This window comes from Micropterus dolomieu, linkage group LG10 (assembly GCF_021292245.1).
Source record: "Micropterus dolomieu isolate WLL.071019.BEF.003 ecotype Adirondacks linkage group LG10, ASM2129224v1, whole genome shotgun sequence".
NCBI classification, from domain to species: Eukaryota; Metazoa; Chordata; class Actinopteri; order Centrarchiformes; family Centrarchidae; genus Micropterus; species Micropterus dolomieu.
In genome coordinates this window covers 23,585,242-23,610,668 of record NC_060159.1, presented here as the reverse complement: position 1 = coordinate 23,610,668, position 25,427 = coordinate 23,585,242, and the positions used below count along the sequence as shown (strand labels likewise).

Below are 25,427 nucleotides of genomic sequence, written 5' to 3'. Positions count from 1 at the left end.
GGGTGGAGGGTGACCCAGACCTTTGACCCCAAAGGAGACGTTAATCAGTTGGCTCATGTGTCCCTGTGTCTTTACAAACCCCAGCAACGTCCAGGCTAAAAAAAAAAAAAAAAAGGAAAAAAAAGAGACACAGCCGGAGCCAGATCTTCACAACTATGTGACCCAGATGTCTGCAGATTTTTATTTCCAAACGAATACTACAGCAGGAAAGAAAAACGATTAGTTCCACCCTGCTGGGGTTATATAATCTCTTATACAACTCTGGCTGAAGTATTTCTCTTATTGCCAACAAATCACAGGAAAAGACCAAAACCTACAAAGATTAAACTAATCAAGGTGTGTGTGTGTGTGTGTGTGTGTGTGTGTGTGTGTGTGTGTGTGTGTGTAAAGCCTGATATCTTCTGTGTCTTAGAGCTCCATTGTTACAGTGAGCCTCACTGTTGAGTGACATGCTGAGTATATTTGCAGCAAAAAATCGAGTATGTTAAGTAGAGCCAGATCTGAGCAAGTGCATGAGAGACTTTCTCTGGCTGAGCTGACTGACTTCCTGTTGGTTCCCTGCTCACGTGAATGGGATAAAATAATTTGCTGCTGCGGCCCTTTGAAAAGTTTTGACGTTTATTGGACTTAACCAATTAAATTCTGATGATACAAAAGTAATTTGCACAGGCTTTTCTTTTAACAGCTGTGTATGGAAGAAAGTATTTTTGGGCCAGTGAGTGTCACCTCATCCTGCAATACCGAGTGTGGCCACCACAAAGTGCTGTTCCTGGGGGCTCAGTATCTCCTCACTCTAGCACCAAATGTGTTTTAATCTGTAGATGTAGAGAGTCTCCAACAAATAAGCTATTTGCTCTTGTTTGAGTGACGACGTGTTGCCAAGCTGTTAATATTCTTGGTTTAGGGTTTTAATGGGATTTGTTGACAGAAAAATACAGAATAATCCCAGCCTTATCCCTTTTAAAGTTGCAAGATTTTCCTCTAGTGACAACATGGCATTACACTGGTCAACGCCTTCAACCAATGAGCAGGAGGTAATCAGAGTTGTGTGTTTAAATTAAGAATAAAAACCTGCAGACTCTCTTCACAGCACATTCTTTGACACCGCAGGCTGGGAGAAAACACTGGATCAAAACAGTAGAGTTCTCTCTCTCTTGTTGTGCTAAGTATTGAAAACAGCGGTTGAATCCCACCAAATGACGGCAGGTAACAACCTAGGACTTTAAAAATTCAACATCTAGTCTCAACTCTACTTGGTTGTGTTTCAAAAAAACACAACTTGGGAGTCCAAATGCATGTTGGTCTTGTGTTTCAGATGAAATGGAAGGGGGGGGGGGGGCTGTGCTGGTACAGTTCAGATGCAGACACAGTGACAGGGTGTGAACCCAGATGGATTCTTCCAGCTGGCAGATCCTAGGCCCCCCTCTTTGGGTTTTATTGCGCGAAAGCAGAGAGAGATCTGAAGTATAGTTTGGGACGGGATCAAGCCAGGTCCCACTTCAGCCCCAAACCACATAAACACAAACTGGCAGAGAACAAAGTAACCACAGAGAAACAACTCTTGTTCAAGGCCAGAAACATTCCTCTGTGGAGCCAAAAGAGATGGAAAATTACACTTCTGGCACAGTGATTGAAAATTCTTCAGATTCACAAAAGAGGTCACTGGCTTTTCGTGGATTCTCAAAGGTTGTGAATGTTTTCATTTTACTCTGGTTCAGTTGTCTTGGAGGTCAGTGAAGTCTAAAAAAACCTCATTGTTTTTCTACACTAATACAGTTTTTGTAACAACACCCATCTCTGGGAATAATTTACTCTGTTCTTCCTTTGTAACTTTCTCTAGTTCAGGCACCTTCTGAGGCAAACTAGCATCAGCATGTTTTTTCTTGTGGTTGTATTCTGATTGCAAAAATATCTGCGTTTCAAGAAGAGCCCGCATTTTTATTAAAGTCAGACTCGAGCTTTCGGAGCTGCCAGCTGATCAAATCTCATTGAATACATTTGGAGATTCATATGTCAGGGAAGCCAGAGACTCAGGTGCCGCTCGGTCACCTGAACCTGCCGCAATGCCCTGTGGGAGTTGTAGTAAAAGGTTTAGTAAAGCTGCAGCGTTAGACAGCATCATCACAGCTACAGCAGAGACACAGACTGACAGGCGAAAAATGAAGGACAGCCGGATCAGCTGACAAGAGCTGAAAACAGGCAGACGACAGAGCACAAACAAAGAGTAAAATTAACAGACGGACCAACAGAGACTGGCAAAGTGGGAAGCAAATACATAAATAAGAAATAAATAAAGACAGCAGGGTGCAGCCTGGTGGAAGCTACGCACAGGCAGTAAAAAGCAATAGACATCAAGCCGGTTACTGGGGTGAGCTGCTGGCAGCCAGAGTGCAGTGTTGTGTTATGGTGTGTGTGTGTATTTTTGTGTGTGTGAGGGGTGGTGCAACATGCAGATTTTATTCCTAAGGGGTGGATGGGGTGGGGAAGGGCAGGTAAGGGTGAGGTTTTCCTGATTTGAGTAAAAAAAAAAATGCAACACAAAGTTCTCAATGAGGTCCTGGATGCATTTTAGTTTTCAATAAGCAGCAGCTAGGATGGAGAAGGTTTATGTTGAAGCTGTTTCCTGGACCTCAGGTAGTGATGACTTCAGACTGTACTGCATTCGGAGCTCTGTTTGTCTGTGGATGTTCAAACTGCTGGAATTTGGAGCTTCGCTAAGCCTTAATATGAAGTCTGCTTGTGACCACGTATCACTAAGACCCTATCATTTAACATTTTTCTGTACTAGTACCATTAGTATGAGTGTCAGTGCTGATACCAAAACATACCATTTTAGTACCATACTTTGATAATCATAAACATTTTCTTATATCAAAAAAAGCCAAATGTCTCAATGTTTAAAACTGACTTAAATCGGGAACAGAATCTGATCAAACAATACGTGAACAATATTACTAATCTGAACAGACATATGATGCCAGCTTATGCTCTGAAAGTTTTGGATACTCTTTCGGATGATGGCAAAAGAGTATGTGAGGTTCAATACCTGGCCCTAAATAACACAGGTTGTTCTTTCCTTGAATAAAACTTGGAATCTCCTTGCTACGCATGAGTCCAATATTTTTGGGTATATACCTTTAAAAAAGGCCTAAACCAAGTTAATTTATACTATCTTATTATGTGATTTTGAATATTTAACCATAATGGTTTACAAAAGACATTAAGGTAAAATCATAGTGGGATATTTTGGGAGCAAAAAACAAACAAAAAAAATTCTACACAGCTGCCAAATGACTTCAGCTTGAACCCTCTACTGTCAAGATATCGCTTTCCAACAATGAAGCCTGTGCTATGATACGTATCTTGACATAATATTTGACAAGGATAAACCAAGAAAAACAGCCTGTTTAATGTTTGTTCTACATTAAGAGAGACTACTTTTAACCTCGTGATACATTTGTTTCTTTTAGAAGGAACTATGGCCCGAGCACGACCTTTAAAACCTTGACTGTAAGCAGTTGTGATGGATAACTGCCACTAGGAGTCGCTGTGGTTTGAGCAGACTGAGTTATACAAAAGCTCAGAGTCAGATCCAGCGTGATGACAAGAAGATTTAGACCATTAGAAGGTTTTTAAACAGCCACAGACAAAGAGGAGGCCTCTCACTCAACACACTGCTGCTGTGTGCGCTTTTATGCATGTTTATGTTCATGAAATGAGAGCGAATTCTTTTGAATCGAGTGATTGATGGGTGTGTAAAGCCAATGGTGTGTCTCCTTCCCTTTAAAGCCAACACCGCTAAGCAGAGCCACGGGGCAGGAAAGGGGGGCAGGCAGGCAGACTGGCGGCTGACCTCGCCCCCCCCGTCCCAAGCAGCAACACACCAGACAAAAAGGAGGCGGCGAGCGACAACACCAACAGTACTATGATTGGCTCTGATGGGTCTCAATCTGCAGCAAAAAGTGGTGGCGTGATTATCGATTGCTTTTTCTGTTCGCTAGTGCTGATCGAGGGGGAGAGGGGTGATTGGAGGAAGTTGAGGAGGAGAAAAAAAACCATTACTGGGGACAGGAGGAGGTGTTCGAACAAACCAACATAAAAAAATACAAAACAAACAGTTGGATTTGCTTGAGGAGAGGGAGGGAAATTTCCACATATAAAAGAACAAACAAAACGATGAACTGATTGACGACAAAAAAATTTGGACGAAACATATAAAGAAGGAAAAAGTAGACGATGGAGATGAGAAGGCAGAACTCCTCTCTACTGAAAAAGAAGGTAAAAATATAAACAGAAAATAGCACTAAACTATGAAGGTAGTAAATAAAGAGATGAATGAATGAGAGGGAGGTATGGGAGCTGTAGAGGGCGCTGTGGCGAGCCTGACTCCTCTCTCCTCTCTCTGGGTCTACCTTTATAGCCTCCTGGGGGGATGGAGCTGGGTTTGGCAGGAAGGGGGGGACCTGTACTGTTGGAGTTGTTGACTGGCGGCTGGAACGAGCTAGACAGGAAGATGCCGTCAGAAACAGGGCGGGGTTTGCGCGCAGTGGGCGGCGGCTGAGGCTTGTTGTGATTGGTTGAGGCGGTGGCCGGGAGGTCGCCGTACGACTTCCGGGTCGCCGACAGCTTCACCTGACCTGATTGATAGCCGCCGCCACTTCCTGCTTTGGTGGCTTCCGTCCCTTCCTCCTCGTCTTCCTCATCGCCCGCGTAGGACACAAACTTGGCGGTGTAGAGCGTGTCAGGGGAGGTGACCTGGGTTTTGAGGTAGGAGGTGTTTCTCTGTGGGGGGGGCGGGGGGGTGTTAGTAGGGTTTTGGGGGGCGGGGGGTTGGTATTCCCGGGGTAGAGGGGGCCGATACAGACCGGCCGGCTCGTCAGGCGTCAGCAGCTTTCTCTCAGCCTCATCGTGCTGCCGGCGCCGCTCGGCCTCCAGGCGATTGTAGTACTCCTCCTCCTGTCTCCTCTGGGGGAGGGACAACCTGTTAGTAAGCTCCACTCTCATTGGCTCACACCTCAGTAATGGACACTAACTGGCTAATCAGACACAGCTGGGGATGTACTAAAACACAGCAACAAACTCCACTACTCTGCTTCTACCACAGGTAACACCACATCTGTTAGGACACCTGTCCACCAGTATAACAAGACTCCTCCGGGCCTCACTACACCTGCTCTAACTGGCCTTACAATATTTACAAGGTCCACCACGTCTACCAATTTGACAAACTGAAGCATTTGATAACTGATTCCAACAGATACTAGATCAGGGGCCCCATTTATAAACTGGTCAATGAATGTCCAATGACCAATGACTTAAAGTAGAAATACACAAAGTAACTAAATTATTTTATTCACAAAAAGGTCTGCACCATGAACTTCCTGTTGGGTATACTGAGCATACAGCTTGTTCACAAACAAAACTTAAAGGCTCCGAAAACCTACTTTCTCAATCAGCACTATTTCCTGTCAGCTGATGATACACGGAGCAACTTTTGCCATCAATGATAATGAGTAAAGATTACTACCGTAATCCCCTTCCCCCACCATTCTGCCACCGTCCCTATCTAAACATAGCCGGACTTGCCACTATCAAGATTGCCCAGCAACATTGCTCAAAAAGTTGCCCCGTGTATCATCAGCTTAACGGGTCCAACAACTCCACTAACCTGACAAGACACTGGAAGAAGATCCTGTTCCAACCGGTCCACACTACCTTAAAACCTGCTCTGACCCCTGGCAACACTAAACCAACTCTGCTTCCTGGACACCCTGTCTCTTCCACCATCTCCCCTTCCCTCATCACTGTGGGAGTGTATGCGTGTGTGCACAAACTACGTGTCCATATGTGCTTTGATTCTCTGTGTACACTCAGATTATACTATATGGTTTGTGGGTAGGTTTTTGATTCAAACCCACCCTGTCTCCAGCGGCTAAGCTCTAGTATCTACACTTCAGGGAGAGGTCTGTGATGTTACACATGAATCTACACTGGAGGAATGCGTTTAGATTTCTGGGTTTGGAGCTCGACCAGCTTCTCCGGGTCGCATGTGCTCAATCTCGCTGCTTCTGATGTCAGATTATCTTGGCGTTTTTGGTCCCGTTTTATTTTTGCTGAAGGCTGAATGTAGTCGAGATCATATAAGTCCTCAAAGAGGTAACCACTACGGGTCATCGCTAGAGCTGTGGATGTATCCGAGCTGCTTTTGATGGTTGAATCAGCCCAGTTGGAATCTGAAGAAACTGGGAGGGATTAGTGGGTGTGTGGGTTTGAATGAGTGGGTGGCTGCTGGGTTTCTGAATATGTACGGTATGGATGGCTGATGGCGGTAATGAGGCAGGTGGGTAGATTTCTGTGTATGTGTGCGTGTGTGTGAGCATGTGGTTTTGGGAAAATGTGGGAGGGTGGGCGGCATTCCCTAAACATAGTTTGTGAAGCGATGCTGGATGGAAATGGTAAACAACAAAATAAATAAATTAAAACCTGACAAAATCATAATTTCTTCCCCAAAAACTGAAATAACTTAACTTCCTGACGTACACCGACAACAACGACAACATGATGGGGGTCCCATGCTTACGGTGGGTGGGAGCACATAACATGACACAGCATCACATAGGGTGGGGGGTGCACAGGATGAGGACATGCAATTGGACATTTTTACAACAAACAGCAGATTAACAGTCACAACATCTTATAAACAATATCTTTAGGACAGTTAGGTCACTTACAAATATTTAACATTGCTAAAACTGTCTTAAGAAATAAACTGACTTAAACTAAGTTAAACCCACTCCGGGATTTTTACTTCAGTAAGTGATGAAATCTATTGCACAAAAGGAGCAATGCTCAATATATTAAAAAAATATATTTACATCTTTCTGTGGTGGAGTTTTTAAGTTTTGCCTCTGCCTGCACAGACGTTTAAACAACCAGTGGTGTCATCAGTGGACTACAGTTCACAGGACAAATGCACCAGGATAATGGCGTCATGGTAAAGACACAACAAACACACTGAACATGTTTGATTTAACACACAAGATGAGTGGGTGGGTGGACACAAGATCACACTACTGGTCATTTAAAACCTCCAAATATTTCCATTTTATAATACATATTAAAGGAAGAAGTAGCCTCTCCAAATTAACCAAGCAGCTTGAACAAAGGAAGAAGAAAACAGTGGCTTTGGAAAGTATTAAAACCCCTTCGCTTGTTGCAGACTTTACTTATTAAAATGAGATTTCAGTTTTTGATTGTAGAAGTAATTGCCAAAAGTAAAGTGTATTCAGACCCTTTGCATTTAAGTTGTGGTGGTTAAGATTATGGTGTGCTGAATTAATTACCAAAAAAGGTCAATTTAATTCATTTAAAATGAATAAAAAAGTGAATACTGACTACTACTTTCACTACCGTCACTGTACATCCTTGAGTTACTGATTGTTTTAAATCCATGAGCTAGTAAATGTCATCTACTTCTGATATAATGGAGGTGGGTATGTAATTTAGGATTTTATACACATGTTCATTCTCTTTTGACACGCGCAGCCAAGCTGATTGCACAACGCTTCTAGAAAGTAATTAACACAATCTTCCCGGAATGCGTTTTGAGAGATTTTACTATACTATTTTTTTTGTCTCGGTCTATTCAAATGAATAAATAAATGCCTTTTAAAACAGTTTGGGAAATATTTGTCCACTTTCTTGGCAAAGTCAGATGAAAAGATAAATGCCACTCCCATTTCTCTACTGTAAATATAAGGCTACCTTAGCTTAGCGCATTGACTGGAAACTGTGGGAAACAGCTAGCTTGACTTGGTCCGACAGTAGCACAATCTAGTTGCATCTCTAAAGTTCACAAATTACCACATTATATTCAGTTAATTTTATTTGTACAAAAACTGAAGAGCCGGACTATTTCTTGAAATTTAATAAGCGAATTTCCCAAAATACTCATTATTTTTAACTTCACACAGCTATTTAAACTATTTGGGATTAAATCTACTTTGTTTGTGCCACAAAATAATATATTTACTTAGTGCCAGCAGTCAAAATTCAATAGGTTTGGCTTTCAGAGGAAGACTAATGTAGAGTTTGTCTAAATACTATTTTAGCAGATATTTTATATTTTAAAACTTCTAACAGATTGGGCTAGACTCAGTAATGGCTTCATAAAGAAAACTTCCTAATCATTCTACAATCATTAGTTTTCATTATCTCCTGCAGTAAAGTTTCACAGACAGACAAACAGACCTTCTCCTCAGCCTCTCGTCTGGCTCTCTCCTCCTCCCTCCACCTCCTCTCCTCCTCCTGCTTTGCTCGCTCCTCCGCCTCCCGCTTACGAATCTCCTCCAGCTGCTGCTTACGTCGTCGCTCCTCGTCCTGCAACTGATCACACACACACACACACACACAAAGAACAACATGCCAAACGGCACGCAAAGACAGGCACACATGCAAACAAGGTAACAATTAGTACAACATTAATCTCAAGTCATTCATACCAAAACTCTGAGAACATTTCCACATCCAATTCCTCAGTTTAACTGCTTGGACACTAACATGTTGTGTGTGATAAGTGTAAGGTAGTTTGGATTTGTCTAACAGGACTGCTCCAGAGGGGAAGAGCAGTGTGCACTGCAAATGCACAGCACAGATCTCTCACACACACACACACAGAGCTAAACATGCCAACACCAACAACAACATGCAACAACAGTGACCGGAACAGGGCAACAAAAACAAAGACAGCCCCTCTTTCAGCTAAGGTGTATTTGTTTAGAGTGTATTGACAAAACGATCAATAAAGGAAGTACCTGCAGTAACTGCAAGCTTAACGGGCTGCTGCAGAAATGTTCTGAATACAGTACCATCCCAACACAAACCCAGTGGTGAAACACAGAAGATACAGACCTTTTCTCTGGGCTGGGTGGTGGTTAAAGGGTCAGTTCAACCAAATTACAAAACAACATATTCTGTCACTTACCCCTAGAGGGATCTGTCCATGCACAAACTGCATGATAAAAACTCTACTCAACCCACTGCAGTGAAAACAGGATTTTCTTTGTGGTGCTTAATTGAAAATGACTTTTACACTGTCAGTTTTCATTGAGACTCCAGGGTCAAATATTTTTAGAGATTTTTATATGGGATACATTATATAACACAATATACTATCACAGCATATTGTTTTTTTATTATTTTAAGTTGTGTTTTAGTTCATTAAATTTTTATATATACATATACGTATTGTGATATCATAATTGGTTTTGTGCATATCATTTCATGTTTTGTTTTTATTATTTTGATTTATGAGTTATTCATTTTAAATATTTCTAAATATCATTTTATTTAGACTTATTTTTTGTTTTTTTATGTGTTTTTATATGTGTTAAGTTAATTTAATTTTTTGTAATAATTTATGTATTTATTTATATTTCATTGTATATATTTTACTTATTTACATGTTTAAATTTTTATGTATTTTTTATAATAATTATTATTGTTATCATTATATAAACTATACAATCATTATTGCAATTATTTAAAAAAAAATAAAAATAAAAATCTGTATTGTGGTGCACAAAGAAACCTCAGAGATGGACACCTAAAACTTGGAACAAATAAACCCAAATATAACTTACAGATAAACCAGAACAAAAATAATTAAGTGAGAAAATGTGTGTTTTCTTTTGGTTGGACAGGCCCTTTAAAAAGTGAACATAAAGAGGCTCAGCTGGTCACATACAAATGGAGAGATGGATTCATGGACACCACAACATCATGATATAGCCCTGCGCAGGCATCGCCGGGGGCTCCTAGGACTATCATGCACGGCTATCGACCTGGACGCCCCCCATGATGCATTCAGCCATGCAGGCGCCACCTCCATATGCACTCAAAACATCACTGCTGACAAGAAGCACACTGACCTCAGCTCGGTTACTCTATAAACATGTAAAAATTTTCTTTTATGATTTGGAAGCACCAGGATTTCATTGGTAGGCAGCAGATTCACGCGTCGTCCCACAGCAGTTGTTTTGAGTGGACAAAGAGATGGACAGCTTCCCCAGCCAAACAACATCAAGCATCCCAGGACGGCCTCTCTTTAGCTAATCATGGCACAGCCCTGACTGCAACCCCGAGCCAACCCCCAATGAAACGACAAACACTAGTCCAGATGGGTGGGGAGAGACAGATAGGAAACACGGGCAGGTGGGCAGCCCAGACAAGAGAACAGGAAGTGATGTAAGGGCAAGGAGAGGATATTTGTCATTAACAGGAAGCACATACCAAGTCTAGAACAGAGATAGCTGGGACAGCATTCTGCTGCTGAAGAAGAAGAAGAGAATAGAGATTGAGAGAGGGGGCAGATAGGGAGGGAAGAAGGAAAAGAAAATTACCCAAATACTGAAAAAAGGAAGGTGTGGAGGAGATTATCAATGAAATTAAGTTAGCAAAGTAAGGAGGGGAGGAGAAACTGAGGAAACAGAAATAATAGAGGGGAGGACATAGAGTAAAAGTGAAAACCATTGCTAAAGTTCGTTTATCTCCACTGCGCTGATTAGTGGCTGGTCAAGAGCTCCATAATCCACCTAACCACATCTTAAAATACAGCTCACTATTTTCTAGTTGTTTTATTCTTTATTGTTTTTGTTTCTTTATTATTATTTTTTAACAGAATTTTGAATAATTATTTTTTAATTTTGAAGAGGAAAGTGAAGAAAATTATTGGTATAAAAACATTTTCAACACAATTATTAATTACTTTAGCCAATTGTTAGTTTGTTTTATTGGGTCAAGTAACTCGTGAGCATTAAGTAACATAATTAAGGGTGTGGCCTGGAGTCACCTGTTGCCTCACTTGATTTGATTAAACACAAATTTATTCAGAAAAATGGCCATCTGGGCACAATATAAACTGAAAGAATTGAGATCTTGACTAAGGTCCAAATTTAAATGAACCAAATCACAAAAACCAAGCATTGGCTCAAAGACTGTATCCTGTACCAAATTGTAATTTTGGGCTCAATACTATAAATAAACCTAACTTTCTCTTCTCATCCGTCACAGCCATGTTTACTGTAAACTGTGCTGAATGTCCACCTGTAGCCAGGAGGAGTTTTACACCAGCAGCACATGAAATCCAAAAGATCAGTTCGAAAGTATTTATTTACAGAAAAAAGAACAAAAAATAAACCAAACCAATCACACACTCAGCCTCAACCTCACAGACTCGAAACCATGTCCAACACGCATCTACCATACACAGCTGCATCCACACCGCCCACATACTGCCTCGTGCAGTCATATTCACCACACAGCCTGTCACACAGAGAAGTTAGGAATATAATGCTGCCTAAGAACTGAAAAGTATTCAGGAAGCACCGGGGGTTTGCCTGAAACATTTTGGGGCTCTGTGGCTTGGTTCTTTCCACGTTTCTAACTGTGGGACTTTTTGTACCTCTGTACAAAAACTGTATTTATCAAAATGGGATGTAATGATCATCTGATTCTACCTTTGCATTATCCAGAATTATTTAATAAAATAATGAAGACATTAATGTTCATTCAGGATGCAGGGAACCTTGTTGAAATGGGACCAGTAACACTGTGGGCTCATTGTGGCTATGCAGCCCAGCACATATGATGCATTTGCATTACATTTGGAAAGATGCCGAATATATGAGTAAGGACAAACTGATCTGACATCAACGAGGGAAAATCTATGGCAAAGAGTAGGACATGGTATTTCCCTTTAAACTAGTTGTGTCTTATCACAGCAGGACGCAGCTGTTTGTTGTAATTCACTCACTAAACACACGTTAAGTTTAGGAAACCAAAATCTACAGGACACATAAATCATGTTCTCACACACTTGCAGCCTTTACCTGTCATACTTAAAGTCACACAGTTAGATCTATATGATGTGATCCTCACCTGCCTGCCCAAAACCCACCTGCCCGCCCACCCCTCCAGCCAATCAGATTTAAGCAGCTCAGCATGGCAAAGCGATGACAGAAGCATGTTGCAGATGCACATTGCAGGACATTCATAGTGGGAGTGCTGTCACAGAGGAATCCATTTCCCCTTCTAGCATTTGAAAGCCGTTCTGCCCCCCCGCCTCATTTCCTGTGGTTAGACCTTTCTTGTGTGCTGAACTACAGATTTGTTTCTGCCAAATCAGGTTTTGCACATTTCCTGTCTCTCTTTTCTCTTCCCTACTTCCCTCAGACCTTCCTGTAAGTGTTTATTTTATTTATTTGACTTTTATTCTCCTCTCCCTGTGGCTTTCTTGTCATTTAAGTTGCTGCATGATTTTCTCATCTCTCTTCTCCTTTTATTTCTCTTTCCTCCACCCTTGCCATTTACTGTCTTCCCGCCTCTCTATCCTTTCCCATCCCGCCACCACCTTCCCCTGTCTCACCCTGACTCTCTTCTCGGCCTCCAGCCTCTGCATGATCATCATGGTGTCCACGTCCTCGTCATCCTCCTCCTCCTCATCTTCGTCGCTCTGCTTGGACTCTTGCAGACGCTTCTGGAACTGCCACTCCAGCATCAGCTTCCTGAGGCGGTCGCTTTCTTCCGCCGTTCGCTCGGGCTTCGCCTGGAAAATAAGTTATGCTCAGAACTGGATCGGGCTGTGAATCCATCACTAAGTTTGTGTCTAAGCTAAAACACCAATTCCCTCTGGACAGAGCTTATATTGTACCTACCTGGAGATCCTGGATCTCCTTGTCCAGCAGGTCTACGATGTGAAGCTGCTGCTGTTTCTCTGCCTTCTCACGGGCGTCTCGTTTCCAGGGGTCAGGAGACAGACTGTCGCTGGACGTTAGCTCCTCCTTACTGATGGTGATGTACTGCAGGTCTCGCCTCTCGATGGTCCGCGGCTGCTGCTGCGGTAAAAGCTCCCTGATCACCGTGTCCATGCCTACAAGTACATCGCATCTTATTTATTATACTGACATGAGTGTAGTTTGCGTGTAAAAATAGTCTGGAAGTCACTATTTTTGAGATCAAACATTAACTATAAGAAAAGCTGTGACTTGAATGTGTTACCAGCAGGGTTGGAGGCACTGGCAGGGGGAGGAACAGCTGACCGCGGCAGGCTGGCGAGCTTCTCCGGCCTGGGTGGGGGAGGCTGGGGCTGAGACTGTGGAGGGAGGTAGGGCTGGGGCGGGGTCACAGAGGGCAGAGGGGGCTGGTGGTGAGAAGGAGGAGGCATGGATCCTCCGTTGTTGTGAGGTTGGACGGGCATGACGGGGTTGGCCCGGATCTGACCCAGCTTCCTCTCCTGCTCTCTCCTCTTCCTCTCCCTGGCAAAACATCAAGCCATCATTAGTGATACTTATTGTCATCATCTTTATAATTTTTATCTTGTTTGCTGTCTGTTATAAATGTCAAAGCAGAAACAAATAAATAAAACCTGAAATAATCATAAGTAAAGCTACATACAAATTGTTATTGTACAATTAAAACCTCAAACATTTTTAATGCATGGCTAGAACACAGTTATGTGTTCTAGCCATGCATCTACATTTATTTATGTTGACTGTATGTTTGTCTAAGTGTAGCACCTTATCACCACAGCAAATTACTCGTATGTGTAAAACACTACTAAAGCTCCTTCTGATTCTGAATGTGGCTAAGACTATGATGGAGCAAATTAATTTATGACGATAACAACTCATAATGCCCTGATTCTACCCGATTTCATGATTGGAAAACATATGACAGTAAATTGTACAAAATGTAAATAATATTTACACCAGTGGCCTAAAGAGGGCACCATTTTCTCATTTTCTTTATGTAAAATGCTAAGACGCAGTAATGACAAAGGCCACAAAATCTCACTTGGTTATGTTTTATGTTGTCATACAAAAGAAATGTGTACATGTGTCCCGTATGGGCTACAGTCCTTTTGTTAGGACATTATATTGTTTGGGGGATCATGGAGGTTATTTTGTACCATGGACCACCAAGGTGGAGGTGTAATGTTTTGTCTGTCCATACACCCTAATTTTGTTTGTATGGATGATTGCCTCTTATCTGACCTAACACTTATACCTGTTTAACTGTCGTTTTGTAAACAGCCTACACGGGCCTCTCCAGTTAAAATACGTTCCTTTCTGTGCCTTTTGATTATCGAAACATCAAAACATAAAAAAAATAAATAAATAAAAGAAGCCCCACCTCTCTTCCTCCAGCCGAGCTTTCTCCTTCTCATACCAGCGTTGCTGCTCCTCACGTTTCTTGCGGTCAGCGGCCTGCTGGGCTGTTATGGGAGGGACGGAAGCGGGAGGAGGCGGGAGCGGTAGGTCAGGTTGGGGGTCGTAGGGGTCGAAAGGGTCGGGGTAAGGGGCTGGTGGTGGGGGCGGAGGAGGGGGCAGGTCAGAACGGGACGGCGGCTGGGCCGGATGTGGCGGCGCGGCGTGAGGGGCGTTGGGCGTCTTCCATCGGCCCGGCCCAGTCTTCTGGTTCTGGGTCTTGTTGGAGGATGAGGAGGAAGCTGAGAAGTTGAGATGTTCCTGGCTAGATGTGGAAGACTCCAATGAGGAGGACACTTGTGGCTGTGGGGCCCAGTGGTCAGGACCTCCTGCACCAACAGGAACAAAGTAACACATTAAGTGGTCACCTGTAGACAAACGGGTCGTTCTTCCTGTAACTCTTTTAATTAGGATCCCTTGGCCCATTAATGACAGAAGAGATGGGAGGAGAAAAGACAGGGATGGAGTAATGTACAAAGTGCTGGGGTCACTAATGGGGCTAGGGTCCCATGATGAAGGCAGACAGCTGTTTGAAGGTAAAACTAAATATCTTTCCCCTCAGATCTGGAGGCTTGGTGGCATTTTTCTCAGCTGGCTTCACCAGTCTGACCTCCACACTCAGGGTTTCCATTTAGTGTTTTAATATAGAGAAACCTTTTGATTATTTTTATTAGATAATCACAGAAGAGAAAGACAGGGAAGGAAAAGGAGAGAGGTTATGACGTGCAGTAAAGGGCTCGGGGCAGACTAGAAACGACCTCAGCACTGATAAATGGTGGATGCTCGACCAGGTGAGCTACCGGAGGTAAAAGCTTTAATGAGCAGAGCAGGTTGAATTTTACTCATCAGTCCTAACTAATGAAGGTCAACTGACTCCAACACCGGGACAAGATAAACTGACCAGAAGTAACAGACAGCGTTCAGGATTTCTCATTTTACAGAGTAAGGATTAAGCAAATTGTGACAGATTAAAATGTCACAATTTGCCATTCTCAGTAAAATATTGTGATTAGTAAATATTACCTAATAGTAAGCAATAATTTCACATTTAATTACACTTTAGAAGAACATTTGGATTTTGAAAACCACTAAGCTTTTACATAATACGACAGGTGCTACAGTCCTTCTTACCTCCTGGTGGTCCTCTCTGGTAGTCAAGATCTCGGTGTTGGTAGTCCATGTCCCGGTAGTCCTGCTGGTAGTGCTGCTGCATGCGCTCATCTGGCCTCAGAACTCCTGGTGGGGGGTACAACTCCTCCTGGGAGTGGTTAACGCGCTGAAAAGGAGGGAACATCGAATAAGAGATGACAGAAGCGGAAAAGAGAGGAAAGAAAAGGGAAAGTGAGATGGAGAGAGGAGGGGAAATGGAAAATAAAGAAGAGAGAGAGAGAAAGGACAACGGCGGGGGGGAGCAGAAAGACGAAGGTAGGAATACAAAGAGGAGAGGAACAGGATGAGAAGGGAGCATGATGGGAAGAAGACATTAAATATGGAGAGGTAGAAGACATCTGGACCACCTATATTATTCATTTGAAGGATTCACACATATCCAAGAGGATTTTACAGTTCAGTACGTTTGCATTCTACACACTTCTTGAGGAAAAAGAAATGAAATCTATTGACTTACACAAGAAATTCAGCAAACCAGTTGAAAAATACAGCTGCATAGATGCATTTGTACTCATGTCTGATGTCCTGATGCTCCGATGACCCCCGACAACTAATTCAATAATTAACTAAAAAATTCATCTTACTATCTTAGCGATTCTCTAATGTGTTGAAACAGTAGCTTTAACAAATTGGGGTCAGATGTTGCTCTACCTGCATGCTGTTGTGGATGCTGTCAACCATAGGGGGGCGGTCTCTGTCGTCCATGCCTTGCCAGTGCTGCGAGGGCACCTGGCCAGGACCGACAACCCGGTCCTGGCTCTTCGAGGCCGGGATGGTGAAGTACTCCCTTTGGTAGGTCTGGGTGGGGATGGGGTAGGCCTCTGGACGGGGAGGGGAGGGCTCATCCTGATAAATGAAACCAGAAATTACTGTGCGAAAAGAAAACATGTGGGACACTAAACAGGCAACACATTGTGGGGAGTTGGTTGTGTAATAATGCTCTGTGCACTTCTCATCTCAGTTCTAGATACTGTGTCCTCGAGTGTTTGTGTCACTGTAGTCTCATGTGGTCTCTGCTGGAGCATTCCACATAGAGACGCCACTGGTTTCAATCGCACGGTTACTCACGTCTGCACACAGGTTGCCGGTAGAGACGGAGGTGATCTTAGCGCCAGGTCCTCCGGGGTACACCGCTTTTCCTGCAGGACTCTGGCTCTGATCTGATGACGGGGAAGGAGGCATTATAGTATGGTTAAAAGCATTCACTTACAATATTCAGAATTAAGCAATGAGTTAGGGAAGCAAAGGAGTTGCCAACAATTCCCAAATAACCAATGTGGTTACTGAAAGTGGTTTTTGAGATTGTTTTTTAATAACAGGGTGTCTTTTGAAGCCACACTGTTATTGCACAACAGTACCGTGGAACTGTGTTTCCATATCTGGGTGGAGTAGTTAAAGAATAACACCAGTGTTATTTTAATATTTTTTTTCTTTCCCATTTCCATTACAACCCAAGCCAAGTCAAAACACAATGACTTGTTTAAGACAGATGCTTTAAAAAATGTTTATCTAATCAAAGTCTCCTGGAGCAATTTAAGATTTTCTGTATCTGCTTAATCTACTGCCTGAATTAGTGGGAAATGTTATGGTTACGTTGATGTAATGCGTCATTAAACTCACATCCTTGTGATGAACAAATTAAAAAGTATTGGTTTCTTATGGAAGTGGTCAAATGCATTAAAACCGGTGTAGTTGTCAATTGAGATTTGACTTTAAAATTTTAAAGCCGTTTCATGCTGATGTTCAGTGCATTGTAGGTGGTGAAAAGATAGACCAAACAACTTCATGCAAATTCAAGTGTATAAAAACATGAAATCTTGGGAAGTAGGGGGGCTTACTGGCTACGTTGGGGCTGGAACGATGGTCAGCTCGGTTCTTGAGAAGTCGATCTTCGCTGCTCATCTTCTTTGGTTCGGGGTAAGAATCCCAGCCAGCCTGCGGACTCTCCGGAGACCCGTTCTGCACGGAGCTGTTGTACAACTCAAAGCCTTCGCTCTTTGGTCGAAGTTTCCCGTTCTTGTCGCGGCCTCGGTCTGATGCTGGACACGCATATAGACGTAAGGGCGGAAGAGATCAAAGAGAGAGAGAATGGCTGTTTTAGAAAAACATGAAAGCAACACACACTAATCTACCCGTTACTGTATTTAAAATTTGACCACTGTTCTTCTTTGTTAATGCGGTTTGTCTTTGGCTGTGTTGTCGTGATTTTCTACATGACACCTTCTTGATATCAAATAATTTAGCGGTTTGGGCATAAGAGATTAAGTGACAAAGTTAAGACTCTAGTTGAATTCCCATTTGCTAACATGATGCCTTTCGCCTATGGCATGGATGAAAATCGAGATATTGTGTGGGGGTGCCGCATTGTTTTTTTTAAACTTCTTTTGCCTTGCACCAAGAGGAGAGGTAAATTAATTTTTTTATGTGACATTAGAATCTCAACAATCTTCATTTATGATAAATGCATTAGACAGCGTAAATGTTTTGCAGTGTGGGTAAATTAGCAAAATCGCTGCTGTGAATTTTGCTTAAAAGAGGTGCATATCAGAGATGAGACAAGACATTTAAATTGACATCATATTTGCATAATAAGGTGCATGTCTGAAAGAGGATTAACTTCTGTCATGATGTTTTGAAAACAAAAGAAATGACCCATCTCTGTAGAGGTAATTGTGATTATTAAGTTAGTTAAAGTCTTTTTTCATGAGAGTGTTACATTCATAGAGTCAGTGTACAACTTTTTTCCCCACTCCTGGGTATCTAGCTCTGCTTCCTCTGTACAGTCACACCCTCAGTCTGTGAAAATCTACCATTCAACTTCCAGATTCCTGACAGTATAACTAAAGAATGACCAGCGTCCTTCACTGCCTGGTGGTTAAATTTCACTGTGTGCACTGAAAAACACACTGTGGTTCAAGGGAATTCGAGGAGAAACACCCCGTTAGCGTCATCCTGGGCTACAGTCCGGCCCGGCCAGAAGACTTCCTCAATGAATGTAGGGTCACATTCCAGCAGACAAAGACTAGCACACAGCCAGACAACCCCATGAAACTCTGCCGTGTATGTGTGTGAGAGTCTGGACACACATGCAGCTCGTCTCACACACACACACACACACACACACACACATATATCTGGCGGTGGCCACAAACACTCATTATATCTTTCAGTCTGCAAGCTGGTTTCTTACTGCGCTGCAGAGAAGACAACAAGGACACACTGTCTGGGCAAGTCTGCTTCTCTTCTTTCATCCACAACACCAAATTACTGGCATTAACTAGTGGTGGAACTAACAATAGTCCATTCATTACAACTATTAACAGAAAAAATCTGTAACGCCAAAGTTATGTATAAAGGGCTTTTAATTTAAGACTTTTATAATGTTCATAATTGTTCAAGGACCAGTAAACTAGTATTTAGTGAAAAACAGCTGAAGTGCATATTGTTGTTCCACTGTTAAACATGAACCTGCAGTTTCATTACTCATTAATCTGTCAATTATTTTATCAATTAAGGAGTTAAGCCCATCACAATTTTCTGGAGCGCTAGTTGACCTACTAAATTAACCTTTTGTCTGACCAGCAGCCCAAAACCAAATTTATAAATTCGATGTATAGTAATATAAAAAGATGAAATCAGCAAATATAAAGTTGGAACCAGAGAAAGACATTTTTGCTTGATGAATGACCAAAACGACTGTTCGATAATCAAAATTGTTGCAGATTCATTTTCTGTTAATCAACAGTGTTTGAGCTCTACAAATAATCATTAAGCACCATTCACATAAAAGACACAAAGTTCTTCAAAATAATCAGGAAACATACAAATTCATAAAAAAAAAAAAAAAAAAAGCAGATTTAATACAATAATTTAGTTGATTCGTAAATAAAATCCCTCTAAAGTATTTTCAGACTTTAATGGGCTCAAGGGAACTCTGAAAATATGAATAATTATGTCAATAGTATGTTTGGAGGACAAAAGACAAACTGTGAAGCTGTAAAACGAGTCGATACTAAAGTAAACCATCTCAACATTTTGCAAGTGTATATGTATGTGCTCACCTCTTTGCATCATAGGGCTGGGCTGGTTGAGGAGTGTAGCCAGTCCGTGGTAAATGGCTCCCTGCTTGGCGACCTCCAGAGTCACAACTGAGCCCGTTCTCGTCATCAGCTCGGCTGCCCTGAACACACAGAGAGAGGGAGAGGGGGGAGCATGAGTATGAATCTTGCAACACAACTTGAGAGGGTCTGACACACTTAAATTACTCTCTGTGGTGCAGGTATTACATCCATATAGTTTAATGAATATCTAAATTCCCCATTTAACTGCATTGAGATACTTCATCTTTTAAGTGATCAGAAAATGGTCTGAACTCATCCTTGGTAGTAAACAGTGCTCCGTGCTCTACGATGATAATGTGCTGAAGCTGTGTCACATTACACACACAGTCTAGTAGTTTTGGATGGAAATCACATCCTAAATTCAAAGCAATGAAGTGAACCACAAATATTATGAAGATGGTGGGTGATAAGAAGAACACGATTCAATTCAAAAACAGTATGAAGAGCTACTTGCTCAGCTAATTAGGGCCCTGAATCTACTTTATAATACATATTTACTACAGACATCAACAGTAAGGAGTTCAGTTTTGGTGGAAAGCCAGATACGGAAGTGTATTTAGGATGTTGGTGTTATGTTTACTATGAGGTCTCTTCCTTTATTTATCCTTTAAAGGTTAGTTTTCCTTACCTAAACCGAGGGTTCAGATAGAGGGCTGCAGAGGTTGTAAAACCCTTTGAGACTTTAGGTAACTTAATTAAAATTGACTTAACTATCCATATTTGCCATGATTTTCTTTTTAATACTCCTTTCCCTCCATCCTACTGTAACATTGCCACTGGCAGCTCTCGAAATAACATTAGATTCCAAATCGAAGCTTTTTAATCAACATTAATCTATTTTTTTTTTTAAGTTTTAGAGACGATTCTGTATTTTTCAGAACTAATCTGAGTACCGAGTACTTCATAAATCTTAAATTACACAGCTGTAATAAGACATGAAACCAAACATTTACATAAACGTGCATTGAATATATGACTCAGCAAAAAGAAACAATCTCTCACTTACAACTGCTTTTATTTTCTGCAAACTTCACATGTTAATATTTGTATGAACATAAAATGAATCAACTACTAAGACATAAACTGAACAAAGTTTCAAAGACATGTGATTGACAGAAATGGAAAAATGTGTCCCTGAATAAAGGGGGGCTTCAAAATCAAAAGTAACAATCATTATCTGGTGTAGCCCTGTAGTCCTGTGCAGGTGTTGACACATGTGGTCTGCCACTGAAAGGACAATCAGCCGTCCTTCCTGTCTCCCTGTAGCGCTTATTGTTATGGCAACATAAGCAGTCCTAATGCTTCCTTGCAGCAGGCCTAAAAGCACTTTCGCACAGATGAGCAGGGACCCTGGGCATCTTTCTTTTGGTGTTTTTCAGAGTCAGAAGAGAGGTATCTTTAGTGTTCTAGGTTTTTATAACTGAGACCATTTCACAGGTGTAGGTTCATCGACTGTTTATGGTTCACTGAACAAGCATGAAAAACATTGTTAACACCCTTTACAATAAAGATCTGTGAAGGGTTTTGGATGTTTACAGAATTATCTTTAAAATACAGAGTCCTGAAAAAGGGACGTTTCTTTTTTTTGCTGAGTTTATAATGAATGGGAAATTAATTAAATCTCCTTTCTTTACATTTTTCCCCTCACAGCAGAAGATGTTTATTACCTTGAAACATACGACAGCGTATTTACCAAGTACGAAGACACTATGATACTCATCTGACTGATTGGGGATACAACTAACAAGTACTAATTAATCACTTTCTCTACAAACTGTCGAAATATATTTGAAATATCTCCATCACAGTTCCTCAAAGTGATGTCTTCAAATTCCTTATTTCTGTCCAACCAACTGCCCAAAACCTAAAGATGTTTAATTCAGAGACAAGCAGCAAATGATCACATTTGAGAAACTGGAAACAAAAGGGGTTTTTGCTGAGCAAGGGACCAAAACGATCAATAATCAAAATAGCTGTCGATTATTTTCTGTCTATCAACTCATTGTTTCAGCTCTACGATGCGTGCACTACTAACAAAATCACTTTTAGTCATTACGGGAAAACGCAAGTAAAGTTTCTGTCTACTCCCAACATGCAGTAAAACAAACTAGAAGACTTTTATTATGAACCACAGGGTGCAGGGATTATATTTGTCATTGCCAGAGACTCACTTCACTCTAATTTGGGTACAATCCTGCTGTGTTACACACACATACACACAGTACCCATGGTATTTTCTATAACAGCCACATGTGGACACGGCTTTAACTAAATCCTATAAATAGTTGAAGGGCAGATCACACAAGGTAATGAGCCATGTGTGTTTGATTGGATGGAACTCTGGGAATGCAACGTCAACGGCTTGATGCGGAGCAGAGAACAGACTCTAAAACCACATTTGGAAATATCACAGGAGTTAGCTTTTACACAATCATATCCCAGACCTAAAGGCAAATCACGCCTAACCTGTAGGAGTACGAGAGGCGATGACCCCAGGATGACACCGTGATGACTGATCTGATAGTGGACATAATCTGAAATGTCCTGATATGATAAACCCCATCCACCTGCTACCTGCATCCTAACGCAATTACACAAATTATTTGTAAATCCAGTTTGACTTGGGGATGACACACACACACACACACACACGCTAAGCAGCAACACTGAACATCAAGCCTGTACATGCCGAGGGAGAGGAATAACTGGATTACTCTGAGCGGGGCGTTAGTCACAGAGTACTTCACGGCTGTTTTTAAAAACATGCACACCCTTTTTCTGCTCAGTGCCGTGTGTTTCAAACATGTTGGAAATGTGGTCTTTTTTTTTTTTAACGAAGACAAATGGGGACGCAACTGCCTCAAAGCAAGAACCTCAAGATGTCTCAGCCCTGAGGTTTCCCAAGATGTGGTTATCTTATGTCACACCAACATGATACTTTACTTTTCAAGTGTTTTCAATTCTCAAATTAGAATTTAAATTAAGTTTCATCATCACATGGCCATAACGTCAATACTGTGCGGTAGGTGGTGTAAAGAGAAAAACATGAGCGCCCACATCTACTCCCTGCTGTTTCTTAAGGATGGATCTCTAGATGTCTTGAAGCTTTAAATATAATTTATACGTGTCAGCTGGGAATTCCCCATTTCTAATTTGCAAATGGAAATCAGCATATGAGGACACCGAGTTCACTGACATCACATTACATCAGACTTTTTAATACCACCTAGGATGAAATTTAATACCAACTTCACTGCCTTATAATGGAAAATCTGTATGAATTTTAAGCCCGACAAAATTTTTTTACAAAGTTACATGAATTTAATAAAGCATTTTATTATAATAAATTAATATTTAACACACTATAGCTTTTTGGGTTGTGTTTGTACTTTGATATGAATCAAGGACGTCACTTTGTGTTGAAAAGTGATGGGGACATTGGGGTTCAGATTAGGGGTGTGACGATACACTTAACTCACATGCACAATTTACAATATTGGGTTCACGAGAACAAGACAAGAAGACATTTTAACACTATTTGGATGAAATATTCAATGCTGAAAAATATGAGCACTAAACACTTAATTTCCTGCATTCTAAAGACATTTTCTAGACAAATTTATGGTAGAATTATCTTTTATATAAAGTTATTCAGATGACAATTCAAACATATATATAATGCAGTACTCAGCAGCTTGATTTTTTAGCTTAAACTTTTTTTGGACACTGCACATTTCTTTCTTCTATCTTTAAATGGCATTGCGCAAATAAACCTTTCTCAAAGTATTTCCATTTAGTTGTTTTTTTTTTTACAGTTCTTGTTGCAAGCCATTTTTCAGAACACATTTAACAAATGCTTGGAGTGATGGAGACATGTCCCCAGTATCCACAGTGTAAATGACACCTATGAAAAGAATACAATATTTGTGCACTAAGAACTCTTTAGGGGTGAAATACAAACAAATTGTGAGGTTTGAGTTGTTACAAATTGTTACACCTTGGCTAGATAAGGTAATATAATATAATATGCCAATTGCTTCAGTGATTATTCATCCTGTTCGGTTTTTGCATCTTAAGGCTTGCTGAAATATAGTGATGGCTTGAAAGCAGCAAGGATAACCAGTTGGGCTCCGGCTTGTTTTTTCCTCGTTCCCGTGATCGTCGCATCTGGGTGATGTCAGTTTTTTAGTTTCTTAAGTTTAATGTGCGTTAGCGTGTCGGATGTTTCCATTCACATAACGTTACACAACGCCGACACACAGACACTGTCCTCATACACAACTGTCTCTCCGTTGCTGTTGAAACATTCACTGACCAGGAACCTGCAGGTGGTGTTTCATTAGCGCTCGCCATAGCGTGAGCGCCACTGTCCTTGGCCTCAACCGCCACTTGTCTGTGTCTCTGGCTTTCTGAATTTCAGACACTTTCCCATTCTCAGGGGACGAACTAGCGTTAGCTTGTTAGTAGCCCATCAGAGACGTTTTGTTTGCTTTCCTGACAACTGATTGATACGCGCCAGAGCTGGATGCCACAGCTCGTGCACCTGCGAACACGCCACAGTCCAGAGCCTAAAGCTAAACTGACATATACAGTAACGTTACCTGTACTGCCGTATAACATCAGAGTCACACCGGAGTAAATTATAAAGTTACACACAAAAAAAGTGTTATATTTATGACATTACAGTATTTATTTAATCCTACGAAAGAACAAATTTAAGACCTTGGTAAACGAAATTTAATACTTTGGTAATGACATTTAAGGCCTTATTTTTGGAATATGAAATTTAAGACTTTTTTAATACTTTTAAGACCCCACAGGTACCCTGTCATTACATGATATCTGAGCACTGGAAATTCAGTGATTACATTGAATTAAACAAACAAAAAACCACAGGACAACCATCTTTACCTCTCTTGTGATAGGCCGACCAGACTGCGCCCATCCACGCTCAACAACTGGTCACCTGCAGCCAAACGACCGTCCTGTAAAAACACAAACATGCCACAAAATGAGTCACTGTGTACATTATTACTCATAATCCCCTGTCACAGCTTTCACTTTCTGTGTGTGGACTAACCACATCAGCTGCTCCTCCTTTGACAACAGACTTGATGTAGATGCCCAGCTTCTCCTGACCAGCACCCTGCAGAGACAGAGAGACAGAGAGACAGAGAGAGAGAGAGAGAGAGAGAGAGAGAGAGAGAGAGAGAGAGAGAGAGAGAGAGAGAGACACACATTAACCTGACATGTGTGAACCCATGAATTTACAAAATTTAAATATATGTTTCACATTTTGGTTCAATTCATTTCAGCAGGGTAGAACAATTACAGAATATATTTAGCAGAGTAAAGACATACACAGAAACACCTTAATAAAACAGACAATATGTATTATGTGTAGTATGTAGTGAGTATTCGGATGCTTTCATGCTGTGCCTAAAAATGTGGTGACATGAACAGTTTTTCAAAAAGCGAGGTCTGGGTCTTTCGTTTTCTCGTCATCATGAAAAGCTTTTTTAGAATCATACTAAGTTACAGTAAGCAGTTATGCGATACTAAGGCCTAGTCCACACGTACACGGGTATTTTTATAACGGAGTTTTTCCTGTCTACATGAAAACGCAAAAACACGCCATCATGCGCTGCCGAGAGCATGCCAAGCCACCAGGCGGCGATATGACCTTAACCGTAAAGCCATGTGGGCCAATCGGAGCCTAATATTAGCGTTTACAAAGCAGGAAGTGGCGCACAATCTGAAATTAAACACACTCTGACGTCGCAAGGCAAATACTCCGGCTTTACCGTCTACACGGCAATCCTCACCCTGGCAGGGGTTTTCAAAAATGTCCGGTTTCAGCGACTTGACACTG

At 41.5% G+C, this 25,427-nt stretch overlaps 1 protein-coding gene across 1 annotated transcript in view; it reads right to left on the bottom strand.

Annotated features, from left to right (window-relative positions):
• afdna (afadin, adherens junction formation factor a) overlaps positions 1-25,427 on the bottom strand; it is a 111,343-nt gene that overhangs the window by 4,539 nt on the left and 81,377 nt on the right. The window contains exons 25-35 of the mRNA XM_046061140.1: positions 19,496-19,614; positions 17,273-17,473; positions 16,503-16,594; positions 16,086-16,280; positions 15,396-15,540; positions 14,191-14,593; positions 13,057-13,313; positions 12,714-12,928; positions 12,425-12,604; positions 8,251-8,385; positions 4,413-4,965 (exon numbers count right to left, since the gene is read on the bottom strand). Of these exons, the coding sequence (XP_045917096.1) occupies positions 4,413-4,965; positions 8,251-8,385; positions 12,425-12,604; positions 12,714-12,928; positions 13,057-13,313; positions 14,191-14,593; positions 15,396-15,540; positions 16,086-16,280; positions 16,503-16,594; positions 17,273-17,473; positions 19,496-19,614 (2,495 nt within the window). The remainder of the gene's footprint in view (positions 1-4,412; positions 4,966-8,250; positions 8,386-12,424; positions 12,605-12,713; positions 12,929-13,056; positions 13,314-14,190; positions 14,594-15,395; positions 15,541-16,085; positions 16,281-16,502; positions 16,595-17,272; positions 17,474-19,495; positions 19,615-25,427) is intronic.